The sequence below is a fragment of the Sceloporus occidentalis genome, unplaced genomic scaffold, assembly GCF_023333645.1.
Source record: "Sceloporus occidentalis isolate IW3139 unplaced genomic scaffold, rSceOcc1.0.p SCAF_21, whole genome shotgun sequence".
In the NCBI taxonomy this organism is placed as follows: Eukaryota; Metazoa; Chordata; class Lepidosauria; order Squamata; family Phrynosomatidae; genus Sceloporus; species Sceloporus occidentalis.
This window is the reverse complement of record NW_028317001.1, coordinates 4830833-4858525: the sequence shown is the minus strand read 5'-3', so window position 1 is coordinate 4858525 and position 27693 is coordinate 4830833. Positions and strand designations below refer to the sequence as shown.

The 27693-nt window shown below is 45.3% G+C and overlaps 2 protein-coding genes across 3 annotated transcripts in view; one reads left to right on the top strand and one right to left on the bottom strand.

The window, feature by feature from the left end:
• The window catches only part of LOC149301467 (Fanconi anemia group J protein homolog), a 173638-nt gene that overhangs the window by 133351 nt on the left and 12594 nt on the right, over positions 1-27693 (top strand). The window contains exon 22 of the mRNA XM_089484364.1: positions 8051-8185. The gene's annotated coding sequence lies outside the window, so the exon portion shown is untranslated. The remainder of the gene's footprint in view (positions 1-8050; positions 8186-27693) is intronic.
• The window catches only part of LOC149301466 (T-box transcription factor TBX4-like), a 73471-nt gene continuing 70333 nt past the window's right edge, over positions 24556-27693 (bottom strand). For both annotated transcript variants that reach the window (XM_089484362.1, XM_089484361.1), the window contains exon 10: positions 24556-27326. In XM_089484362.1, coding sequence (XP_089340488.1) covers positions 26701-27326 — 626 coding nt within the window. In that variant the 3' untranslated portion in view covers positions 24556-26700. The remainder of the gene's footprint in view (positions 27327-27693) is intronic.

Here is a 27693-nt window from a genome sequence, read left to right as displayed (position 1 = left end):
GTTCTCTTTATCCCACTCCCTCGCTCTCTTTCTCTCTCAACATTCTGCCATCTTCACTAAGTCCTTAATATCTCTCTCAGCCTGGCTTATTCTGGCTGTGAAATTAGGGCGATAATGCTTTAGTCTCCGGCGCAAAGGGTTGGAAAGGCAGAGAGATATGTCAGCATCCATTGAGGTCTTAAGAGTCGACATGGCGATGGGCAGAGGGGGCTATTTTAGTAGAGAGATTAGCATTAATACTTAAGTGGCATCATTCCGAGGGACCGGTCCGTTCCTTCCTCTTCCTCCGGAAGCAGTTTCATCCAAAATCTTTTGAGGTAATGAAGGAACTGGTCGGCTGGGGTTTTCTGTCCATGGTCTCAAGCGGTCGAGTGGCACATTACAATTTTGCTCAGGTTTGTCCTCCTTCCAGACACGGGACTCACACTCCTTGCAGAATCTCCCAGTCCAATCCAAACTAGTATAAAAATTTGCACTCATGTCTTTTTTCTTGATGCTGAAGTGCTCTGTATGCGCAACATACAAATAAAGACATACCATGCAACCCTAGACTGTATTTGAATTGCACTATGTACTCTAGGATCCCCCAACGTGGGGAATTGTGGAGGTGATAGTATAACATGCCCATAGGGCACCATGTTTGGAAAGTCTTCCTTAGACAGTTGAGCGCTAAGCAGTGGCAGTTGAGGGGAGCCTTCCATGTCAATGCAGTGTGAGTCCACTCCAGGAATGATGGTAATAATAATAGTAAAAACAACAGCAACAATAATAGGTTATTGCACATTGATAAACCCTTATCCAAAAATGCCAAATGCTCCAATATCGTCCACATGGGTGTCTGAGACAGTGGCACCGTTGCTTTCTGATGATGGTCCAGTATATACAGTACAAGTTTTGTTCCGTGCACAACATTGTTTTAAAACATTGTATAACACAGGTTGTGTGTATTTAGATGTATATGAAGCATAAATGAATTTTGTGTTTAGAGGCGAGTCTCATCTCTAAGCTATCTCAAACATATGAAACATAAATGGGTGTTGTGTTTAGACTTGGGTTCTGTCTCCAAGATATCTCAAGTGTATGCAGATGTTTTCAGAATCGGAAACACTTCTGGTCCCAAACTGTTCGGGACTCGAGGTGGCTTCCAACAGCGAAACCAAACGTAGGTAAACATTCACAGAGTGCAAAAGTTAAAAAGCAACTGAACCATCCTAAAATTAAAACCAGTTTATAAACCGTTCAAAACAGCCACAGCAAAGAAAAGTCCAGTGAAGAAATTTTGTAATTTCTAGGTCTGTCTTCCAGTCTGTCTGGGTGCATTGAAAATTACAGTTCTCACCCATCTCTAGGTAAGTCAGTCTCTTGGACTCACAATTTGACTCGGGGTGATCATATTCCTTTTAGGCTGCGACTCTGCTTTGGCTTTTGCTGACCTGATTTGTGAACCATCGGTGGTTTTTGGCACTCTTGGATTTTAGTACAATGAACTCATCTGGTGTCTGTTGCATGCAATGGAGAAAGGGGGTTAGCATTGCAGTGCTTTATCTGAAACAGCAGAGGTCGTAAAGACCTTAACTCTTCGTCTGAAGCATCCTTTTACAAGCAACCTCACCCCACTCTGAAGCTACAAGTGCCTGGTCCTGAGCAATCCTTGGATGGTTCCATTCTTAAAAGTGAGCCACCATTCTCCTTCTCCTTCCTATAGACGTAGACGTTTGCATTCAGGATTCAAAATGCTTTCGTTGCAGATCATCTTCTCTACTGCCTAATGACTGCAGAGTCTGTTCCAGATGTTTGGAGATCCAACTGCAAACTCAAGGCAGCCATACTTCCTGTAGTCCATCAGTCCTTCTGTAATGCAGTGTTCCACTTTACCAAGCATTATCATCTTTGCCAGTCAGGCCTGTCATCTCACAATATGCCCAAAATACGATAGCCTCGGTTTAGTCATTTTGGCTCTTAGTTGAGATATCGGGTTTGATTTGCTCTTGGACCCTTTCATTTATCTTCTTGGCAGTCCATACTATCCCTAGACCTCTGTTGTTGTGTGCCTTCAAGTCGTTTCCGACTTGAGGCAAACCAATCATGGGGTTTTCTTGGCAAGATTTCTTCTGAGAGGGCTTGCACTGGCTTTCCTCTGAGGCTGAGAGAGTGTGCCTTGCGCATGGTCATCCAGTGAGTTTCATGGCTGAGCTGGGAATCGAACCCTGGTCTCCAGAGTCATAGGCCTGTTACAGATGGCCAAAATAAAGCTGCTTTGGGTCTCTTTGGAGGTATGCTGTTTAAATGATGCATGCATCCTAAGAATCTGGAAGCTGCACCAAAGCTGCACTCCAGTGCTTAGGAATGGAGTGTGGCTTTGGCACAACCTCCAGACTCTTAGGACTCATGCATCATTTAAATAGCGTACCTCCAAAGAGACCCGAAGCAGCTTTATTTTGGCCGTCTGTAACAGGCCATAGTCCGGCACTCAAACCACTACGCCAAGCTGGCTCTCTAGATCTCTACACATTTCAAACGCATTGACTTTTTCATGTTAAAACTGGACTTGCCACTTCGTTTCTATCAACTGACATTCTCATATATGCCCTAGGTGTCTGTCCCTGGCTTACCACTCCACCAGATGCATCTGAGGAAGGAGACGTAAGTCGACGAAAGCTCATGCTGCCAACTTCTTTCTTTAGTTAGTCTCAAAGACGCCACAAGATCTCGCTACATACTTTTACACCTGTCCGTTTTCTTCCCTGTCCAGCTTTTACATCCCTATAGAGAAACTAGAAATCCTATGGCGCTGATTATTCTGACTATTATTGTGATTATTATTCAACGACACACGTTCCCATATGAGGATCTTATCCAGTCCCTTCATTGCTGCCCTTCCAAGGCTTTGTCTTCTTCCAATGTCTTGACTAGAGTCTTGATTCTGACCCAAGGTGTCGAAACTCTTCAATAATTTGGATGCCTTCGCAACCCACTTTAAAAATCAATTCACATATTAACAATTGCTTATGGGACATTCTAGGTTATCGTCCTTTTATGCCCTTACACTTTTATAGTTTATTAGATTTCCCCCTTCTATTCTTTCTGTTTCATAGGACTTATATGAGATTACAAAAGATACCTTTACCGAAGACGATTGGTGGAAAAGGCTTGCGCCTTCCCTGGAAAATCTCTTGGTATTTTGAGGGTTGCTGGGTTGTTTTTCTTTAAAAGAATCGTTTCTGAAGTGCAGATTAAAGCCTGCCTTGGATTTTACGTGGATTAAGTTCCAAATTAACATAAAAGAATAACAAAGCAAATCAATTTGATCAAAGAAGAAGTGTCACTAATTATTTAAACAGGACACTTACTGGAGGGGTTTAAAGGCAAAGAAGCGGATTTCCCTTGCATGTGGGTCAAATCAGAAGGATCCCATAATTGACTCTTTACAAGACCTTGCCCCAGTGTAATGGACTAGATATTAAAGCCATGACCGTTTAAAGCCAGTTTCCGTCTTACTCTAAATGGAGGTCTACCACTAAGAGCTATTTTACAAGTCCTGACACATTAGCCGCATCATTGTGAAACTCACCGGCTGTGGCTTCTAAGACCCAGGATCTCCTGAGGTTTCGGTAGTTAAATTGTGTGAAATGCGGAATGCCGAATGCTATCAAGAAGTCAGAATTGCCCCCCTCTCCCCCCTTAATAAAAAATTGATCCCAGATGGGAGATATCTTTCTTCCCTTATCTTTTAAGTGAGCGTCTTTTGCCTTTGACGGTAAGCTATCTTTGTGCCAAATGATACATAGAGTTGGAAGGGACCGCAATGGTGCAATACTCTTACCATTCAGGAATACACAACCACAGCACTCCTGAAAGATGCCCATGGTCCCTGGCACTGCGTCTCTCTCTTAGGCCTTGATGCTGGCTTCTTCATTCTGGCACTGCTGTTGTTTCGTATGTATTTATCCCTGACGGGATTCTAGTTATTGCAGAAAATACTGCAGCAATGGCTGTTTGGATCCTGCCTGTTTAGGACAGTTGTGTTACAGAGTTGTGTCAAGAGTTCATCACGACCAGAGCTGGGGGAAAGTCAGGGTTTTTGGACTGCAAAAGTAGTATGTATGAATGAATGAATGAGCGATGCATCCTTCTGGAATCCATGACAAACATGGGAGATGTGTTGGCTATTGGCTTATTACCAGTCATCATACACACACGTGTGCAAAAGATATATATATATATATATATATATATATATATATATATATATATAATCTCTGCAGGACAACCTGAGCTAAAATAGCACCCACTACTTACACTAGGGTCTGTTGTACCTAAAGCTAGCCCAGTTATTTTAACACCCCCACAAACACCTCTCACCTTCCCTGACACTAAAATATAACCATAACGTCACAGATGGCTATCTGCTGCCCTTCCATGTTATCCCAGATCTTCTGCACCTAGATAGTTGGCTTACCCTTCTTTGGAAGTCTTTAGGCAGAGGCTGGATGGCCATCTGTCGGTGATGCTTTGATATGGATTTCCTGCATGGACTGGATGGCCCTTGCGGTCTCTTCAAACTCTATGATTCTATGATTCTACCCTGCTAATGCCAGAGCTGGCTCTAGTTGCTTCCCATCAAGTTGTATAGGACTTGAACCTGGCACATCCTGGCATGAGTCTGAGATTTAGGCTTAGCACAGGAATTGCAATTGCCTCTTACTGAAGATATGGAAGACAAACGTTTTGTGTTCAGATTGCACATGGGTGCTGACTCGATGAAATGTGGACCTCTATATAGATCAGGGTGCATTAAAAATGACCATGTGGGGCTTGATCAGACTCCTTCTCGGTGGCAGGCTGGATATTTTATGCAAGAGGAATTTAATTGTAGTCTGACATGGGGCAAGGTACCTTCTGGCAATCTTGTCTCAAGGGGTTGCCTCTCCTCCAAAATGGAATAATAATTTGCCCCGGTATGAAGCAGCTTTTTGTGTCCCTACAACCGTGAAGAGAAGGGCTATGGTGACCTGGATCTATGAACGGTGGTGATGCGTCTTCATAGCAAGGTTCACTGCAGATAACAAGTTCATGCTCATTTTTTCCTAGCATTCATATACTCCAGGATGGGCAGCTTCCATCTTTCATTATCTCTGACCATTGGCTGGTTTGCCTGGATTATAGTTGTCGTCTCAACATGAGAGGACGGACCAGAAGTGATCTGACCCTGGAGTCTATACTTTTCCCTTATATGTACAGTTTTGCACACTTTTAAACTTTTGCACAAATGTGCATGCTTAAAAAAAATAAAATCAGATGGCTGCAAAGGGAAACTGCGTCTAATTGCTTGAGTCCAAAAGTGCCAAATGAAGTATGTTTCGTGTTCAACTTCAAACCACATTCCTCCCTTGTCCCCCAGTTCGTGCCATGGTTTCCCTGTGACCCTTTTCACATTGAATGAATTAGGGTTTCTCCTTTCCAGCCACAGCTGGCCCTGAATAAAACGGTCATTTTTTGGAAGGCTTGCCTGCTTGGCACGGCGTGCCCAGTAGGGTTACCGCAAGTTCAGAAGAGTAATGCTTTTGACAAAATGTTTGGAACTTCCCCCAAAAGGGGTTGAAATCTGAACCCTCTCCACCACCGCTGCACATGGCCCTGGGATCACAGCCGGCCACATCCCTTTCAGAAACTGACCACTGCAGGATGGAAGCCGTCATTTCTTCGTCTAGACAGGGCCGAAGGTACACACACTTGTCCGTGTCTGGCTGATTCTAGGAACTTGGCTCTTCCTACCAAGCAGATGCATCGCACCGATGCTCAGCTGTGCGCAAAGCCTGGGAATTACTCAACGCTGGGGCGAGGAAAGGAATCTTGCCTTGAAGGCACCTTTCCTACAACGGTGAGGTTGGAATAACACCTTTGCCTCAGCTCTGCATCCTCTCCCTTTAAAACACAACTACAACAACAGCTCAGGGCTTTTCTAAACACAGAGACCTGTCTTCATGAAAGCGCTTTAAAGCTGTGAGTTGCTAACCCAGAGTTTTCTCAGTTGCATTCAAGTGTGCCAACGGAGTTGGAGATGAGGCCTTGCCGCACCACCTTATCTATTCCTTCACCTGCTTTCCTTCCTCGGCTACTCAACAAAACTGATCACAGTTACACTTTGGACTACTACTCCCAGAATTCTAGGACCTAATGTTAATCTGAAACATAAATAGTGTGTAGAGAGATCTTGTAGCACCTTTGAGACTCCCTGAAAGAAAGAAGTTGGCAGCATGAGCTTTCCTAGACTTAAGTCTACTTCCTCAGATACCATGGCCCAAGGGGACATTTTCAATCCATAACTCACTGGTCCAATGTGTCGTCCTTTGTATTGATCTCCGTTTCTCCTGTGTCTTGCACCCATGCTCCCAGCAAGGGGTGCAACCTCTACTCCTACCCCATTTTCCCGATCTGCAGACTTTAGCCTCCCAAGTTACAAGAGTCAGACTCTGCAACAGCGTTGACCCAGGAGGCTGTTTCGTCCTTTTCCAAAAGAGCCATTTGCTTATTCCTGCTATTAATATCGAGAGCGTGTCAGAATTTCCATTCCCAACCACTAATTTTGTGGGTTTACGATCCTGCCATAAAAACACACCTCGCTCGCCTGATTTTTTGGCATGCTGACTTCTTAGCTCTGGATGTGTGTGCGCTGGGACCACATTAACGCAAAACATCCAGGCGTTGGCAAAAATCTCTGCCTCTTGAGTCCACTTGTTGCTTTTCTTTTCAATCTCTCTCTTGCTCCCCTTCTCCCCACTTCTTTTTGATAGTTCATATACCTGTAAGTGGCATTCTATGGGAGTGTGAAAATGGTACCCTGGTTATATGGCAGTGTGAACATTATTTTATTTGGAACGCACCACCATACTCATGAGTGTTCTTCAAAGTAAGTCCAACTAGTAGTTATGTACCCAGGGCAACTGGTTGCATCCATGTCAGTGGGGTGGTGAATCCGCTTTGGGTTCTAGTTTGAACTGTGAAGGAGCCATCCAAAGTACTCAACTTGTTTTGGGGGACAAAGTCCAGCAAATATGGTACCAGAGGCAGAAATAACATGGAAAGGTCCCTACACTGCACACATTAAAAGAACATATTTCAGCAATGTCTTGATCCCAAACTAACAGTAGTTTGAGCGTTGGACTATGACTCTGGAGACCAGGGCCTGTTACAGACAGGCCCAAATAAAGCTGCTTTGAGTCACTTTGCAGGTATGCTATTTCAATGATGCATGCGTCCTATGAGTCCAAAAGCCGCACCAAAGGCACACTCCAGTTCTAAGGATTGGAGTGCAGCTTTGGTGCGGCTTTTGGACTCTTGGGACACATGCATCATTGAAATACCATTCCTCCAAAGTGACTCGAAGCAGCTTTATTTTGGCCTGTCTGTAACAGGCCCAGGTTTCGGTTCCCATCTGGGCCACGAAATGCACTTGGTGACTTTGGACAAGTCACGCTGTCTCAGCCTCAGAGGAAGGCAACGGCAAGCCCTCTCTGAACAAATCATGCCAAGAAAATCTTCGGATAGCGTCACAAATAAATTGGAGTCACCTCGAAGGCCCTTGACTGCAAACTCTTAAGGCAGTTCCCAAAATTAAGCATTGCTTCTTCTCTTGATGGTTTGGACAGCAAGCTTTCATGGAATCTCTGATTTTTCCGGGACATCATGAAGCTGACTTGGCTGTTTTATGACTGTAGTTGCTGTTGGTTTTGGCGTTCCCACATTGTTTGGCTAGTTTTATTGATGATTTTTTATTAGGCTGTCTTTATTTGTGGCATTATTTATTGCCACTGCATTGATTGCATTGAGTGTTGTTGGCCACGGTTTTATATGCCTTGAGATACAAATCTCAAATAAATAAATACTGCTACTCCTTCTCATATTTATTGGGACGATGAAGCCGGTGTGACTTCTGTTTCGACGGATATTCCACGGATACGTTATTGCCAGACTTTTTTTACAGACGTAATATAAAGATGGTTATCGGTAAAATGAAATGATTTTAATGTTATCTCCTCTTTCTTCCCAGTCATAGGTTTGGCTCCCCCAGTCAATTTCTGTACATCTGTCAAGTACCGAACGTTGAACGTTTGCTGGAATTGAACTGCGTCTCGAAGAATTTCTTGGACCGATGTCACACTTTCCTTCTTTCCTGGAATTCCAGGTAAAAAAATTTCTATTAACTTTTGGAGAGACTTCAGCTACAATGACTGTGACTAGTTTTTAGAAGACCAACCTACTACATATATTCACCGCCACTCATGGGACATTTATCTGTCGCAGGTGCAAGGTTTTTACATTTCAGCTTTAGACTTTGCAAATCAATTTTTGACATTACATTACTTCTTTGAGCCAGTTGGGCTTGGTGTGGTTTCCCCCCCAAATGTCTACAATTTAGAGAGTACCATATATACTCAACTATAAGTCAACCACATGTATAAGTCGAGGGCAAATTTTGGGACCAAAGTTATGAATTTAGCTATGAGCCACGGATAAGTCGAGGGTAAAATTCAGGGACACATAGCAAGGGATCTAAAGGATGAAGCAAAGCAAAACAATGTCAATTAAGTTACAAATTTCCAGCAGACAGAGCTCTTTATGCTTACTCTTAAGGCAGGATGGATGAGAGCGTAGAGGCGGTCAGTGCTTCACATGTTATACTCTTACTTTTCACCAGGAGATGGTTCCTTCTTTTAAATAAGAGTTAAGATACAGTAGTTTCATTGACACAGAAGAGGCACATACGCTTGTTCTTCCATATTTGCTAGGGTTAGGGGCACAAAACCCCCATGAATATGGCAAAACCGCAGATAACAAAAACACTATGTCTTTACTGAGAGGGCACCTCTCTAGGAATCTCTGGGTCCTCTGGTGCAACTCTGTGGTCAACGTCCGACAGACACTGACCATAGAACTGCACTGGAGGAGCTACAAAGGCCTAGTAGAGTCTTCTCTCTAGGAATCTCTAGGTCCTCCAGGGCAACTCTGTGTTCAACGTCCGACAGACACTGACCATAGAACTGCACTGGAGGAGCTACAAAGGCCTAGTAGAGTCTTCTCTCTAGGAATCTCTAGGTCCTCTGGTGCAACTCTGTGGTCAACGTCCGACAGACACTGACCATAGAACTGCACTGGAGGAGCTACAAAGGCCTAGTAGAGTCTTCTCTCTAGGAATCTCTAGGTCCTCTGGTGCAACTCTGTGGTCAACGTCCGACAGACACTGACCATAGAACTGCACTGGAGGAGCTACAAAGGCCTAGTAGAGTCTTCTCTCTAGGAATCTCTAGGTCCTCTGGTGCAACTCTGTGGTCAACGTCCGACAGACACTGACCATAGAACTGCACTGGAGGAGCTACAAAGGCCTAGTAGAGTCTTCTCTCTAGGAATCTCTAGGTCCTCTGGTGCAACTCTGTGGTCAATGTCCGACAGACACTGACCATAGAACTGCACTGGAGGAGCTACAAAGGCCTAGTAGAGTCTTCTCTCTAGGAATCTCTAGGTCCTCCAGGGCAACTCTGTGTTCAACGTCCGACAGACACTGACCATAGAACTGCACTGGAGGAGCTACAAAGGCCTAGTAGAGTCTTCTCTCTAGGAATCTCTAGGTCCTCTGGTGCAACTCTGTGGTCAACGTCCGACAGACACTGACCATAGAACTGCACTGGAGGAGCTACAAAGGCCTAGTAGAGTCTTCTCTCTAGGAATCTCTAGGTCCTCTGGTGCAACTCTGTGGTCAACGTCCGACAGACACTGACCATAGAACTGCACTGGAGGAGCTACAAAGGCCTAGTAGAGTCTTCTCTCTAGGAATCTCTAGGTCCTCTGGTGCAACTCTGTGGTCAACGTCCGACAGACACTGACCATAGAACTGCACTGGAGGAGCTACAAAGGCCTAGTAGAGTCTTCTCTCTAGGAATCTCTAGGTCCTCTGGTGCAACTCTGTGGTCAATGTCCGACAGACACTGACCATAGAACTGCGCTGGAATAGCTACAAAGGCCTAGTAGAGTATTCTCTCTAGGAATCTCTAGGACAGTGGTTCTCAAACATTGGTCCTCCATGTATTTTGAACTTCAGCTCCCAGAAGCCACACTCAGCTTGGCCAACAATCAGGAATTCTGGGAGTTGAGGTCCAAAACTCCTGGAAGGCCAAGATTGGGAACCACTGCTCTAGGTCTTTCAGTGCAACTTTTAGTTAGAGTTGACCATAGAGTTGCACTGGAGGACCTAGACATTCCTAGAGAGAACCTATTAATCAAATCCATGGATAATCAAATCCACAAATATCAAATATGGAGGGATGATTGTGTTTGTTGTGTGGCTCCAGTGGGCAGGTTTGAATTGCAAGAGCCAGGGACCTTGACTAGGCAGTAAGAAAAAAGTCCTTATGATCTAAGCCAGTGATTCCCAAACGTCAGTCCTCCAGGTGTTTTGGATTTCAACTCTCAGAATCCCCAGCCAGCTTGGCCAGCAGTCAGGAATTCTGGGAGTTGAAGTCCAAAACATCTGGAGGACCAAAGTTTAGGAACCACTGCTCTAAGCTGTTTCACAGCAGAGCAGAAGTGAGATGTTTCAGCCAGAGCCTTATGTCCAGAAAGGTGTAGCAGCAGATTTCATGTGTCAGCAGGCAATTGGGCGAGTTGTCCTTTGAAACTTCTTGCAGCTTACTACTACAACCTGTGTCTGCCTACAACAGGTAAGTTAAACAGCACCTGCAGACTGAATCTCTTACTAAGTAGGCAGGAATAGGAGAACACAGAGATAAGTGGAAAGTTAAACCGCTTCCCCTCCTGCATTTAAAGCAAAACAAAACATTTTCTTTTAATGGTGTCAGAGAACCTATCCCTTTTCTTTCCATGTTATTTCTGCCTCTGATACCATATTTTCTGCTAAAGGTGTAATGTTAAAGATGTAATGCTAAGGATGTAATGCTGGCTCGGTAGCTGAAGACGCCTGTACAATTTTTAGTGAACACTGTTTTCTGTGTGTTTGGTGAAATTGTTGCATCTGCCGCTTGTTGGTCTTGTTGTCACTATTATTTTGAAGATGAATACTGTCTTTATTTGGGTCATGATCCTTTCAATGAAAGGTACTGTATACAAATTGGTAGCCGGTGTGGCATATTGGTTTGAATGTTGGGTTAGGAATCCAGGAGACCAGTCTTTGCTCAGCTATGGAAGGCAAACCTACTTAAGATAATTCTAGCCAAGGAAACCCAAGGATAGGGTCGTCGACGTAAAGACACTTCTTTGTGCTGGAACAGAATTTTGGTCTAGATAGATTTCAGAAAAGGTAATACATATATTCTCCTACCTTCTGTCTGTATCTGTGTGAGTGTGTGCATTTTATAACCCCCCCCCCCCAAGTAACATTTTGGAAAGGGTTATAGTAGAGCCATTTGTGGAATATTTCTTCAGCTACCCTCAAAAGTTTTTTTTTTGGGGGGGGGGGGGATTGCAGCCCTGCGATGCAGACCTGGTCAGCAAGACCGAACAGACAGTCTGCTGTAAAAGAGCCATTTAATAAGGCCTTAAAATGCCCTTGACTCAAACACATTTTTGAAAAAAACGCCCCCAAAAAGCATGCTATCAAAACAAATGGCTTTCAAATAATTAGGATCTTATGCCCAGATGCGGCACTGATCCCCATGTAGAGATTTTCCTGGTGGAATCGGGCCTCTCCAAATCAGACCCGTCTAAGGGAGGGATTAGCAGGCCATAAATCAGCTGGGACTGGCTTTGTTAATCCTGTTTCTGCCATGTGGATAACCATTCTGGATTAGATGTTGGGTAAATGCTGCTAAATGCCACTTTCTGGGGTGTATTTGTTACCGCCTGTTGGCTCCGACTCGAATGATGATGATCATCTGCTGCTTTCTCTTTCTCATCCTCTCCCTCTCTCAGTTTCCCTCTTTTAAAAGAAGTTAACTTTCTGATATTAATATGAAGATAACCTTTAAAAGGACCCAGCATTGTGTAGTAGTTTGAGTGTTGGACTTGGACTCCAGGCCATTAAGATGCCCTTGACTTTGTGTAGTAGCTTGAGTGTTGGACTTGGACTCCAGGCCATTAAGATGCCCTTGACTTTGTGTAGTAGCTTGAGTGTTGGACTTGGACTCCAGGCCATTAAGATGCCCTTGACTTTGTGTAGTAGTTTGAGTGTTGGACTTGGACTCCAGGCCCTTAAAATGCCCTTGACTTTGTGTAGTAGTTTGAGTGTTGGACTTGGACTCCAGGTCCTTAAAATGCCCTTGACTTTGTGTAGTAGTTTGAGTGTTGGATTTGGACTCCAGGCCATAAAGATGCCCTTGACTTTGTGTAGTAGCTTGAGTGTTGGACTTGGACTCCAGGCCCTTAAAATGCCCTTGACTTTGTGTAGTAGTTTGAGTGTTGGATTTGGACTCCAGGCCATAAAGATGCCCTTGACTTTGTGTAGTAGTTTGAGTGTTGGACTTGGGCTCCAGGCCATTAAGATGCCCTTGACTTTGTGTAGTAGTTTGAGTGTCGGACTTGGACTCCAGGCCCTTAAAATGCCCTTGACTTTGTGTAGTAGCTTGAGTGTTGGACTTGGACTCCATGCTACCAGAGCATTAAAATGCCCAAATCCATTGGTGCCTTTGGCTAAATCACCCTCTCTCACCCGCAGAGGAAGGCAATGGCTAAGCCCCTCTGAATAAATTTGGGAAGACAAACCCTTGATAGGTCCACTTCAAAGTTTCTGTAAGTCTGAAACCACTCAAAGGCACACAACAACTACAGACCTAAAATGACGGTGGGAAATAGGTAGGACTCCATACATACTAAGGAACCGAGTTAAGGTCTGCCTTTGTCGTTTCATGCTTCCATATTTGTAATGGTAAAGATCTTAATATCATTTTTAGATGGACCTGTGGTTTGAGATGGTATAGATGACCTTCCTAACTCATTAATATGTATTTGTTTTCACTTAGCCAAACTCTGCAGTTATTCAAGAAGCCCAATACTCTGTTGTATACCTTTACACTTAGGACCGTGGTTCCCAAACTTTGGTCTGCCATGTGTTTTGGACTTCAGCTCCCAGTATTCCTGACCACTGGCCAAGCTGACTGGGGCTTCTGGGAGCTGACGTCCAAAATGCCGGCAGGACCAGAGTTTGCTTTAGGACCTTGTCCAGTTCTTTCATCGCTACCCTTCCCATTCCTAGTTGTCATCTTATTTCTTGACCGCAGTCTCCGTCCTTATCAATGTTTGATCTGCAGTACGGGAACCCTTTCACTATTTCGATTACCCTCATTATCTAGGTTGAATTTATGTCGATCCTCTGTGGTTTCTTTCCGTTCAGCAGTAGGTTTGATTTTGCACTTTTGTTTTTGATCTTCCTTAGTCATTGTTCCAATTCTGTTTTCCACTAGTAGTATGGTGTCATCCACATAGCTTAGATAGTTGAAGTTCCTGCCTCCTATCTTCACTTCTCCTTCTGACCAGGTAGAATCAAAGAATTGTAGACTTGAGATACACTCGTCCCTCCTCATTCGCAGGGGTTAGGCGCACAAGAGCTCCATGAATGTAATGTTTTTATCTGAGAGATAACATCTCTAGAAATATCTAGCTCCTTCAGGGCAACTCTGTGTTCCACGTCTGCCAGACATTGACCATAGAATTGCACTGGAGGAGCTACAAAGGCCCAGTGGAGTGTTCTCTCTAGGGATCACTAGCTCCTTCAGTGCGACTTTTGGTTCAAGTTGACCATAGAGTTGCGCTGGAGGAGCTACAAAGGCCCAGTGGAGTGTTCTCTCTAGGGATCACTAGCTCCTTCAGTGCGACTTTTGGTTCAAGTTGACCATAGAGTTGCGCTGGAGGAGCTACAAAGGCCCAGTGGAGTGTTCTCCCTAGGGATCTCTAGCTCCTTCAGTGCGACTTTTGGTTCAAGTTGACCATAGAGTTGCGCTGGAGGAGCTACAAAGGCCCAGTGGAGTGTTCTCTCTAGGGATCACTAGCTCCTTCAGTGCGACTTTTGGTTCAAGTTGACCATAGAGTTGCACTGGAGGAGCTACAAAGGCCCAGTGGAGTGTTCTCTCTAGGGATCTCTAGCTCCTTCAGTGCGACTTTTGGTTCAAGTTGACCATAGAATTGCGCTGGAGGAGCTACAAAGGCCCAGTGGAGTGTTCTCTCTAGGAATCACTAGCTCCTTCAGTGCGACTTTTGGTTCAAGTTGACCATAGAGTTGCGCTGGAGGAGCTACAAAGGCCCAGTGGAGTGTTCTCTCTAGGGATCTCTAGCTCCTTCAGTGCGACTTTTGGTTCAAGTTAACCACAAAGTTGCGTTGGAGGACCTAAATAGAGGGAACATATTAATAAAACCCGTGATCAATCAAAGCTGCAAAAGTCAAAGCCACAAACTTGGAAAGATGAGTGTATTTAGCCTTTCATATCAGAGAACCCTGGTGCCGCAACAGACTACATATCCCAGGGCTCTCTAGGATGGAGCCATACCAGTTAAAAGTGGTGTCAAACTATGTTCATTCTGCAGTGTGTCAGCAGCCTTTGACACTAGCATTTTGAAGCAGGCATCCTATTTTAGCGGGTGAGGGATGGACTATGTAATGCCCACTGCTTTGCCCACCCAAGGGAGGGAGATGCCTGGGGGTCAGCCCTTATACAGCGTCTTCCACCTGTGGTTACCTGAGCCATTCCAGTAGTAGCCCAGTACCACCGATCCTGACGGCAGAGTGTTATTTTGCATCGCATCTCATTCATTTGGGCATTCATTTAGATTATTAAACAAAACAAGAGCCAAAGCGACCCTATGTCCTGGCTCTTAAAACGCGGAGAGATGTTTGCTCCTATTAATCCCCCGTATGGCCAAATGGGTAGCAATGTGCCCGACTGATTTTCTTTTTTCCACTCCGTCTGCCACAAGCGATTAGCACAAAGGAGCGGCGTTAAAAAATGGCTTGCCTGCAGGACCTGGGTGGAGGAAATTAAAGGATCAACAAGTTAAAGAGGGGCACTGAGGAAGGATTGTTCCCATGCAGCCGCCACAAGCCTTCAGGAAATTGACTTCATGAAAAGAGGAGGATGAGGAAGGCAGGTGAGGATCCTAAATCACATTTGTCGGGGTGTGAGCATTCCTCCGCGGATGTTGTCGCAGTTGTTGTTGTTGTGCGGGTCAGGGAACAGATTTGCTCGGTCTCAAGGCACCAACCCAACTGCTAACGTTGACAGGCTTGCATTTTTAAAAAGCATGTGTGTGTTTGTACAAATGAGATAGGATTCAAAGATATAGCCATGTTGGTCAGTAGGACCAGTATGCAGAGAGATCTTGTAGCGCCTTTGAGACTCTCTAAAAGGAAGAAGTTGGCAGCATGAGCTTTCCTAGACTTCAGTCTACTTTCTCAGATGTACAAGTGAAGGTCCACCTTGGTCCAGATGTGTTGAAGAGAAGGAGTCAGGAACATCTGAAGGATGAAGGAAGTCATGAGTGTTTCTTTGCCGCCAGGGTCAAAGGATGGAGATACTTCTCCTGTTCCATGTATGGAAACTTGAAACCAAGACTGAGAAGTAATGCTTCTCAGCCAAGGAATAAACCTAGTGGAGATTTAACAATATGGGGACTGGGGCTGCCACCGTCCCACATCTCACCCCTGTTTCACCCAACCTTTTCTGAAGCAACCTGCCTCTCCCCATCCATGGTACAGCTTGGGAATCCTCCTGTATTTCCAACCTGTTGTTCGTACTAGGCAGAGATCCCCAGAGACCCCCCAAAAATGCACCAGAAATGATCTCCCACCATTCCCCATCCCATTCCTTTGCTCTTCAAAGATTAAAGGGAACGATGCCTCGACCGATTTGGCTGTTTATGGGTTCCATTTTGTTCTGCTTACAGAGCTGATCCTTTTAGGAGCCTCAGATTACCAATAAGTAGGAAGACTTCTGGGGGCAAGAAGGAGTCTCCGAAGAACAGAACCCCTTTTACGATAATCCTCGCGAGCATCAGAGGGTAATTTATAGAGATCTGGTTGCCGATGTGGAATTCGGCTTGAATTTCATGAGACAGGTTTTTGAGTTTTTCCATTGCAACCATTTTCAAAAGGGTCCCCTCTTTATAGGTAACCACTGACCACAATTATCTAGTTAAAAAGAGGAGTGGAGTGGGGGAAATAATATACATCTCGGAAGCATTTTAAAATGTGTGCACCATCTTTCTCCAATCTGGGGACCTCCAGATGTTTTGGACTACATTTCCCATCAGCTTCAAGCAGGATGGAAGTTGTCATACAAAACATCCAGAGGCCGCCATATATGGGAAGGCTGATGGTGAGACACATACTTGTTGCTGCAGGGGTGGATTTGACAACGCATTGCATGTTGGGGTTGTTCAGCGCATATTGTGCATCCTATATTGTGCATTGCCCTAGCACATCATGCATTGCACGCTGTGGTTGCACATCGTATCTTGTGCATTGTGGGTGCACATCAACTATTTGCACTGAGGTTTTGCATTGCGTATTGCATGTTGCAGTTGTTTGTCATGAATCGTGCATTATGGTCGTTCATCATATCCTGTATTTTGTGGTGGCACAGCACATATTGTGTGTTGCAATTGCCTTTCAGGTTGCAGTTCATTGTACAGTATCTTGTACATCATATATTTGCATTGCCATTGCAGGTTGCAGTTGTCCATTGTATATTGTGCAATGTGGCAGTCCGTCCTACATTGGCATTGCGATCATGTATTGCCCATAACATGTTGCAGTTGTTCGTTCTATATTGTGTGTTGTAATGACACATAATGTATTGTGCATTGCACAATGGCACTCGGGACATGTGTGGCTGCATAGCCTTGCATAGCAGATATCTGCATGTGGATATTTACGCTAGGCTGAAGGGATGCAAGATGGTGTCCTTCAGGGACGTAGCCAGGATTTTGGGAAGGGGGGGTCCAGACTAAGTGCCACCATTATAATGGGGCTTGGGTACGGTGGCGCGGCAGCACACGCCATTCATTTTATCTAATAGAAGGGGGGGTCTGGACCCCAAGAACCCCCCCCCCCTTGGCTACGTCCCTGCGCCCTTTGTGTATTTGGCTACATCTCCAAATGCTTTTCTAATAAGTCAAGCCTTCTCATGATATATCCAAAGTACGACAGTCTGAACTTAGACATCTCAGCTTCTAGGAAGAGTTCAGGTCTGAAATTGCAGTTGAAATTACCTTCAGGGGGGCATAGACCTCTGTGCCCCATACAATCCACTCCTGGACTAAAGCTTGGAGCTTTTAAGATGGCGAAAAACAAGATTCACCATCCCACTGAAGCTAGCTAGAGGAATGCCCTTTCTGTATGGTCAAGGCCTGTATACATTTCACTCTAGAAACCCGGGATTCAACCTCTGGCAGCTTGCCTCTTTCTTGCATGTGTCTTGTGACCCAGCACAGGGATGTCTGCACATCCGCACTGGACGAACGATGCATCGACGGAGCATCGCAAATGGATGCTCGGCGCCAGATGTGCGGAAAGGGGAACCAAAGTCTCTGTGAAAGCCATTTGGAAATGGCTTTTCGGAAATGGAATGGATTTACGTTAGAAAAAGCTAACCGTCACCCTATGGATTTGGGGAGGGAGGGGGGTCCCTAGTATGAGCGGTTGTAAAATCTTGTCTGAATGATACTGTACAGAAATCCCAGTGGAAGGTTGGTTCCAGCTTCCAAGCTGTCTTCTCTCCTTCATGGTGATGAATGGAGAGGAAAGGGAGCTATCTAATCTCCAGACTGGCATCTGAAAAGGGCAGGGAGGGAGAGAAGGAGGATGGGCTGTTGTGCCGCCACAAAATCTTTAAATGTTGGCTCTTTCTCTTTTCTGGCTGGCCTTCCAGACGTCATCGGAGAAAGATGGTTTAATGCTTCAGGACAGGGCACAGCGGCAGCGGCGGTCACCTGTTCAAATTGAATTGATTACCTGTCCCAGCCTCCATTTTGTTTGGGCTGCGGATTCCCAGCGACGCTCACCTTTTGCTTTCTCTGAAAGCAACCCATCCTGGTTCCCATTAGTTTCTGATGCACAATTGTGGAGTTCATCACCTTCCCAGGATGCTGCTTGATTGATTCCTTATGCCTCGCGGAGAGCCGCATTTGGACTTTTCTGGCTGAGACGAAGCAACAGTGAAGAGTTCAGTCCTGGTGGTATTTGAGCAGAGAGTTGCGGTGGACTTTCTTTCTTTCTTTCTTTCTTTCTTTCTTTTTTCTTTCTTTCTTTCTTTGCAGTGTGACTCGAGGCAACTTGTTTGAGCTACTGGTTTTAATGGGCCTGCGAACAATTCCTCTATAAAAGGACTTGGGATGTTGTAAAACACTCTGGCCGTGTGCACAATCCCCTTCAGCGACAAGTCGGATGCAATGAAAACGGGCTAATGAGATATTAGTAGGCCTCTTTGCGCTTCATCAAAGACACGGTGACCTTCCCCATGCGCTTCATGGCGAGGGGTGACTTCCTAAAAGGGATGCCTTTATGGCTGCTTCCATTTTGGGCTCACCTCTGCAGAATCGGAGGCCATGGGTGACCACTTTGAAAACCCTAAGTAGCCTACCCTCAAAGCCCAGGCCTGACCTCAGGAGGCAACATCCAAGGAAAGTTGGCTTGAGGAGGAAGGGCCCGCCCTGGTATTAGCTAGAGTGAAGCAGCCGCCTCAGGCCACAGATTCAAGAACACATTAGGCTCTCCATATCTACAATTTTTTTTAATCCACAGGTTCAACCATCAGTGGATCGAAAATGTAGTTGTCCCTCTCTATTTGCGGCTTTGACTATTGCGGATTTATTTGCGACTTTGATGCGTCTGTCCTCTCTAGGAATCTCTAGGTCCTCCATCGCAGTTCTGCCAGAAGTTCACCATAGAGTTGTGCTGGAGAACCTAGACGTTCCTAGAGAAAACACCTCTCTAGGCATTTGTAGGTCCTCCGGCATGATTCTCTGATCAACCTCTGGCAGATGTTGACCGTAGAGTTGCACTTGAGGAGCTGGAGATGCCTAGAGAGGTGTTTTCTTATGTAAAAGGAATACTGTTTTTTTATTTGTGGGTTGTCCATATTTATGGGAGTCCTTCACCCCTAACCCCAGCAAATGTGGAGGGACCACTATATTCCAAACAAATATAAATTCCAATAAACAAACCTTGATTTTTGCCATCTTTTATAAGGGAAACCATTTTACTAGGCCATTGTATTTAATAGGACTTGCATCCATGGATTTTGGTATCCATGGTGGGTTCTGAAACCAAACCCCAGCAGATACCCAAAGTGAAGTGTACATGGTGGCTACCTCTTAGTTTTTTACCTTGAACCCTGTGAGTTTTCCCTCTCTTTAGGATATGGGGATGCTGATGATGAGCAGGGATTGAAACCCTGGTCTCTAGAGTCATAGTTCAAACCACGACACCACATGGCTTGACAGGGTAGTATCTGCTAACATGATGGACCAGTGGTCCAACTGTGTGTAAGTCAAGCTTCCTATATTCTTCCTACAAGAGTTATACCTGCCACCAAATACAGATAAACTTGCAGCATGGGGCGGAAGGAAGGTATGACATAGTCATGGGCTTCCTCAGACTCAATTTGGTCCTCTTGAGCAGAGGTCTTGGTTCGGGGAAAGGGAAGAGGTCAGGAAGGAGGCAAACCAAGACTGAGATGGGCTTGAGGTTTGCTTGTACATGCAGTTGATGAAGATGGTTAAGATGTTGAAGACACCCAGGCTCCACGCCATAAAGGAGCTGAACAGGAATGGCCAACTTCTGGCTCATCTGATGTATCTCAGCATGGTCTACCCAACATGGCCCTCGACCAAAGGCATCATCAAGCAACATCTGGAGGGCCACAGGTTGTCCACCACGCAGAAGAGGACACCATTACATGGTGAAACACCATCGCCACATTGTTATACCACAATTCCCATAAACCCCTGACCATTGGCCATCCTAGCTGGGGCTTCTGGAAGCTGAAGTCCAACAAAGTCTCGGGACTTTGCAGATTCCTGCCATGAGTAAACCTTTCTTAGTCTTTAGGATAAAGGGGGAGGCTCATCTTTATCCTCTTTGCTTGGGATGTTCAGGTTATGATGGCTTGGAGTTCGGTGTTGGTTGTGCCACTTCTTGGAGACTTGGAGTACACGGTTATAGTCCACATTAACCACCATGGCAATATTGTATGGATTCCTGGGATTTGCAGTTTAGGGAGGCTCTCAGCCTAAGAGCATTTTGGCCTCACTAAGCCCAAGAATTTCATAGGGTGTTGAAATGACATGTTAAAGTGAACTATAGCATTACAACAGTGTTGTATAGTGGTCAGAGGGATAAATGGGCCCTTGTCCCCCACTTTAAAGCAACATAGTTTTGCCAGGTTTTTAATTTGCCATCTTGCATCGCAAAACGTTAGCCACTGTTGTTACCTTGACTAGCGTTTGGTCTTTTGGAGGCTTGTTATGGATAAAAAGCAACCGTCGCAACTTTTTTTTTGCCCGCTGTGTACCGTCTTGGCATTTTTGGTCTCCCGGTCGTAACCGCGAGGTGGTGCGGAAACTTTAAACATTTATAAGTCGTTTTATTGCCTCCGCAAATGGACATCTCCTCTCTGTAACGGCGGAGTGTCCAAACAGCGAAGCGAGGCGTTTGAAATATGATGGAAAGCAATTTAAAATCCCAAAATATATCATGTATATATATTAGCCTGGGGCACTGAGCAGATGTTGTGTTGCTTCTCCCCGCCAAGAGGAAAAGACTCCAGTGTTTGGAAGCAACCAGCAATAACGTTTTTGGGTTTCCTTGTCATTCATGGACAGCAACGTCATCTGGATCTTGCTTGCTTCACAGTTTTGGAGTAAGCCACACAATTGGCCTGGGCTCTGAGCATCCAATTTTCAGTTGTAAAACATGGCTTCTAATCCTCGCGGCTTTGGATGTAGGGCTCGAAAGCGGTGCGAAAAGCCTCCAGGAATATTCTAGCAATGACATAACTTTTAATTTAGGGGGGGAAGAATATTTATTTGGGGTGGCAATCCCTCTGTTTTGCCAACCCTGCTATCTTGACCGACCTTCCAGGGTTGTTGTCATTGTCGCAAGGACTAAGGTTTGGAAGCGGAGAGCCTTATGTGCTTCAACTATGGGATAGAAATATAGCCAGGAATGAAATTTATCAATAGAGGATTTATATGTGCCGTCTTTAAGCCAAGATGATGAAGCAGACTTACTGTATATACATGTATAAGTCTGGATGTGTTAGTCAAAACATTGACCCCAAAAGCCAGAGTTGACTTATCCATGGGTCGATGTAAGTACTGTACTTTAACTCTTATTTCTTTAGTTGATAGCAAAGTTGGAAAACTAAGTTTTGGGGCTGCAACTCTTCTGGCTGGGAGGTACCAGGCGGTTGCGGTCCAAGAAGTAATGTTCCCAAACTTTGTGTTATGACGGCTTTAAATTATCTCCAAGAGGTTTCACCAACCACATTCCTCCTCCTTCTTTCACCTACAAGTCCCTTCATTATTTACTTTTTGGAAGTCTCTCTTCTTCTGAAACGAAATGTCACCGTGTAGGATTTTTCCACATCGGAAAATATCCTCTCGCATCTCTTGGCTCTGGCCAACATTGAGATCATGGTTCCCAAATGGTTGGATGCCAGCTCCGTCTCTGGGCCTGGAAAGTGACTTTTCAGACCAACAAACACAATGCCATGCTGAACCCGTCTTCTGTAGCGGAGACAGATCGGCCTATCGCCACATGCAAGTCAATATAGACATCCATCTTTTCTCCAAGCTGAGCTCCGTTTCATGGCATCGCTTTGGAGAGGCATGATTTGGATGCAGAACGTCCCACATTCAGTCCTTGGCATCTCTAGTTAAGAGGAATCAGGAAACAGGTAGTGGCAATTCCTTTCTCTGCCAGTGATAATATGGAATATTATATTATATCACTGGGTGATTTTAAGAGATTCTAAGAGATGAAGTCCAACTAAGCATCTTGATGGGTTACAAAAGTCCCAGATTTTGTTCCCATCCTTACCGCTTTTATCCTGGGTTCATAGGCCTGATACAGACAGCCAAAATAAAGCTGCTTCGAGTCACTTTGGAGGTATGGTGTTTCAATGATGCATCCGTCCTAAGAGTCTGGAAGCTGCACCAATGCTGCACTCCAGTCCTTAGAACTGGAGTGTGGCTTTGGTGCGGCTTCTGGAATCTTAGGACGCATGTATCATTGAATCACCATACCTCCAAAGTGACTCGAAGCAGCTTTATTTTGGCTGTCTGTATAGGGCCATAGAATCCTAGAGTTGGAAGAGACTCCAAGAAGGGCCATCCAGTCCAACCCCATTCTGCCATGCCCAACAGATGGCCATCCAGCCGCTGCTTAAAAAACCCCAAAGAAGGAGACTCTACCATTCTCTAAGGGAGTGTGTTCCACTTTCAAACAGCTCTTACTGTTAGGAAGATCCTCCTAATGTTTAGGTGGGATCTCTTTTCCTGTAACTTGCATCCATTGCTCTGGGTGCCATTCTCTGGAGCAGCAGAAAGCAAGCTTGCTCCATCCTCAGTATGACATCTCTTCAAATAAATGCATCTGAGGAAGCAGACTGAGGTCTACTTCAATTTCTTTCAGCCAGTCTCTAAGGTGCCACAAGATCTCACCACATACTGATCCCTCCATATATTTAAACGCATCACCTCTTAACTTTCTCTCCTCCAGGCTCAAAATACCCAGCTCCTTACATCTCCCTTCGTAGAGCTTCATGGTTTCCAGACCCTTCACCATTTTATTCACCCTTGTTTCAAATCAGATCTGAGGACGTTTGTGGCTGCAAAGCCCAGACCTTGGCGAGGGTTGCTTTTCTCTTTTTCCCAGGGAAGGCTGGGAGCTGTTGTTCAGAAAGTAACTTTTCCACCTTCTAGGCCTGGCCTGCTCCTCCTAGCCATAGAAATTTGGGGAAATCCTGATTGGCGGCCGAAATTTATATGGTTTTTTCCCTCCTTTCCTCGCTTTTGTGGTGTGTTCCACCCTCCTCTTCTCCTGGGGGAGATTTTCCCCTTCAAAGGAGACATTCTTTTCCTACAAGCTGCAATAAGAATTATTTAATGACATAATAAAAGTAATGTGGAGTGGCCCATATTTTCCAAAATGTGGACAGAAAGAAAATATCCTTTCCCAAAAGCACTTTCTCTTTCTCTCTCTTTTTTTGGGGTATTCCAGATGTTGGCTTTTCTCGAGCGCAAAGGTTGCCAATGCTAGCAAATCCGTCTCTTTTTTTTCCCTCTCTTCCCATCTTTTTTTTTAACCCGTGGATTAAGTTGAGCGTCTTTAATTTCTGGCATATTTTAGCATGACGTATTATAAGTCCTTAGCAATCTGCTATAATATTTGTTCTGCGCCGAGAGAGAGAGAGGGCCAAATCCAATATTGGGAGAAAATGCCAAAGGAAATGAGCAACTTGGGGAGAAAAAGGCTAACGTTGGAACTAGAAATTCTACTCAAGACCTAAGGAGGCCTGTGGCTTTCCCCCCAACCATAAAATAGGTTTTACTCACCCTTGAAATATAGACTATGCATAGAGTAGAGTCTACTTAAAGAGTTCCCTACATAATGGTGCAGACATTGAAGAAAACTGGTGGAAAGAAAGAAAGAAAGTAGAGTTGGTCCTCTACATTTGTGGCTTTGACTTTTGTGGATTTGATTATTTGCGGTTTCGATTCATACGTTCTCTTTAGGGATCTCTAAGTCTTCCAGTGCAACTCTGCCAAACGTTGGCCATAGACTTGTGCTGGAGAACCTACATGTTCCTAGAGCAAACCCATCTCTAGGCATTTGTAGGTCCTCCAGCATGGTTCTATGATCAACCTCTGCCAAATGTTGGCCATAGACTTGTGCTGGAGAACCTACACGTTCCTAGAGCAAACCCATCTCTAGGCATCTGTAGGCGCTCTAGCATGGTTCTATGATCAACCTCTGCCAAACGTTGGCCATAGACTTGTGCCGGAGAACCTACAAGTTCCTAGAGCAAACCCGTCTCTAGGCATTTGTGGGTCCTCCAGCCTGGTTCTATGATCAACCTCTGCCAAACGTTGGCCATAGAGTTGTGCTGGAGAACCTACATGTTCCTAGAGCAAACCCATCTCTAGGCATTTGTAGGTCCTCCAGCATGGTTCTATGATCAACCTCTGCCAAACGTTGGCCATAGACTTGTGCTGGAGAACCTACACGTTCCTAGAGCAAACCCGTCTCTAGGCATTTGTAGGTCCTCCAGTGTGGTTCTATGATCAACCTCTGGCAGATGTTGACCATAGAGTTGTGCTGGAGGACCTGGAGATTCCTAGAGAGGTGTTCTCTTAGGTTAATGGTCCTCGAACTTTTTAGCCCGTGGATTAAGTTTAGCTTACTGTGTTGGGGAATGTCTTTGCTGGGAGGGGGTTGCTTTTTGGACTACAACTCCCACAATCCTCACAGCCCTGCCCTTAGTTGCCCAGGACTTCTGGCCCACATTTCCCCCCCCCCCCCGTTTTTATTGAAAAGTCACCCCGAGACTGTCGAATAGTAAAACGTTTTCTTTATGTTCTGATATGTAAAATAAAATGTCCACACGATCGTAACAAAGCTTTTAAAAAGACAAAGGCCACACTGGCTTTTACCTAAACGTGGATTCTAATAGAGATTTATCTGTAGCGTATAGGTTTCGTCGAACCGAATCTTAAAGTTTTTACATCGCGAAACGCTGTAAAAAAATTAAACTTTCTTTTAAATAGTCGTCTCTTTAAAAAACCAAGTCCCTTGCAACATTCATTATTTTATTATTCATGTCATCGTTTTATAAAAAGCAAAGCTGAACGGAACATGTGTGGGCCTGCGTTTGTGAGAGACAGGGAGAGAAAAAGAGGGAGAATTTATATATATATATAATATATATATATATATATACACCGATATATATAAATAACTATTCAGCATGCAACACTTGTAGTGATTTCCCAGTCCTGGTTATAAAGACCCACACCGACAGCACATACACAGCCTAGCTTTAAAGACTGCATGGTTGTCCTGGGTGCAAAATGTAACATTCCCTTTAGTGGCCTCGAGGTATTTTGGCGTTGTGGTTGTGGTTGTTGTTGTTTGGAGGGGGGAATCCTTCCTCTGTGTCCCCTTGCTGCTTGGCTTGGACCCATCACTCAGTGAAACCCATCCTTGCAGAGGAGCGTCTCCATTTTGCGGAGGGAACCGGTCAGGATGACGGGGAATTTGGCAAGCGTCTCCTGCGGAAATGCGTGCACTTTTGAGAACATGGGTTGTAGTCTGTTATCATAGCTCCATTCTGTTTTTATCCTATTTGTTGTTTTCCTACGGCAGTGATTCCCCAAACTCTGCCCTTCCAGGTGTTTTGGACTTCAGCTCCCAGAATCCCCGACCATTGGCCAAGACGGCTGAGGCTTCTGGAAGACCAGAGTTTGGGGAACCAGAGTTTTGTGGTCTTCTAAAGCGTAGGTTTCAGTTTGCTGTGATTTGGTCAATCCCCTTAGTATCCGATGGGGTTTGGTTGCAAGATTCCCCCATGGATACTCAAGTCCCATGAATGAAAAGTTGAGGTTATTTTGGGCAGAAAACACCATTTTCTGTGCTTTTTCTGCATGTGACTGTCCTGTATTCTCGGTGACTATAGTTGCCCTTATGCCATTTTGCAGTGCTCCCCTATGCGTTTTAATGCTTGCAAGAAATAAAGTAAACCCTTCTAGTCCCCATTTTGCTAGTTTTCTGTTTAAAGAAAACTGTAAAACACTCCTTTTTGCATTTGTGATGGCTTTAACTTTTTACCTCCTTCAGAAATGGTTCCTGCCTCTTTCAGAAAAAGCTGAGAATTGCGGGTCCCTGCTTTTTCTTCTTAACATTTGGTTTATGTGGCTTACAGTAATTCAGCGCTGTCTCTCCATACCGCGCTCATCAATATCTTCACTGTTTGACGATTAATAACTTTATTAATATTAGTAACTTATGAATATTAAGGGTAATTTTGCATTAATAGCAATGGAAGGTGTGACTTATCTCCCACAGTGTCTGGAAGGAAGGAAAGGTTGTTTTTCTCCCCGAAGGTGCTGAGACGGTGTTATCAACGCAAGGCATAGTATGTAGTGCCATCCCAGCTCCTTTTGGGAGACGAATTAAGGGGTGTCTCCCCGCCAAGAAACACACTGGAAATGAACCAGTTTGGCCCACTACTCACTGTTTGTCTACCTGAGCAGCCATACATTTCACCGTCCCTTCCTTATCTCTCTCTTTCTCTCCCTCTCCTGTTTAGTAGAAAGTCTACGAAGGTGCTAAGAAACTCAGACCTGTCTGTGAATGGTCTGTGTGGAAGTCTCTGGATTTGTTGATGTTGTGGTTGTTAGGTATTTCCTAAGTTCATTGAGGTGGCATTTCCTTTGGAGGCCAAGACTGACTGATGGATCCAGGCCACAGAGCCAAGAGTTGCTTTGTACACCGCCCTCCCCAACCGAGCGGGGCATTGTGTCGAATGACAAACAAGCCCTTTGGATACAAACACACACAGACACACACACCCGGAAATGCAGGTTTCCTGTAGGTGTCACAGAAGTGCAAGTTACCCACAGGTATTAACACGGAGTTAGCGCTGTCCTGGAGCAGTGAGTCCCGCCACATTGACTTGGGCGCTTGCTATGCTGGCAGAGTCATCCATCGGTCCAGTTGTCCACAGTCCCCATTCCCGAATGGTACTGCAAAGAGGATTCCCTGGACAGCGAGAAGGTCTGCGAGTAGAGAAACTCGTTGGCCGTGCTCAAGTGGGGCGAGGGGGGCTTCCGCTCACAAACGGAGGGGTGCACCCTTTCCCTCGGGAAGGACGACGGCGGGACTCTCTCCCGGGCCTGAGACTGCGAGAGCTGGTTGTAGACTGTGAAGGGGCTACTACTTGGCGGCTGGGAGCTTTGGTTGGCGATGGTGGGAAGGCGCGGCATCATCGTGGTGGCGGTGAAGTGAGCCGGAAAGGGCTGGTACGGGACAGTCTCCATTGTCTGGACGCTGTAGCTGGTGTAAGGTGCCACCGAAGTCCACATATTGCAACTCAGAGGAGGAGGGGGAGGAGGAGGCAAGTCCTCTACCGAGGAGATGCCGGCGATTTCGGCGCCTGCGCTAGAGTACATGCATGCTTCCCGGGGCGTCACATCGCCACAGTAGGAGGGGCTCAGCATTTGTTGGTCGTAGGGAGGCGGCGACCGGAAATAGTGCTCCTCCCCGACGGAGGAGGAGGCGTCCAGATAAGAGCGCTTGCAGGGTAGGTCCAAGTGACGGGCGCCTTCTACGGAAAGAGCAAGAAAGGAGAGATCAGGATGGATAATAAGGATTCTAGTACAAGTGATGGCATTTCATAGCTCCTCTCTCCTAACACCATCCACCAGAACTGTTGTGAGTTGTGAAGCATTTTCTGACCCAAGTGAAAATTATTTAGGGTGAGAGTTAGGACTGTGAGTTAGGACTAGAACTGAATTGTAGTGTCCCAGTTCAACTGGGAAGTCTTTCCAAAGACTTTCGGAGAGCCACAGGCTTAGAAGAACTTTGGTAAGTCTGGTCACTTTGTTCCGCCGTCGGACCTTGCAATAAGAGACTTACAAGAATTTCCTAATATTAAAACCCCCCAGGAAATGTACCCCCCGTAATTTCATCCT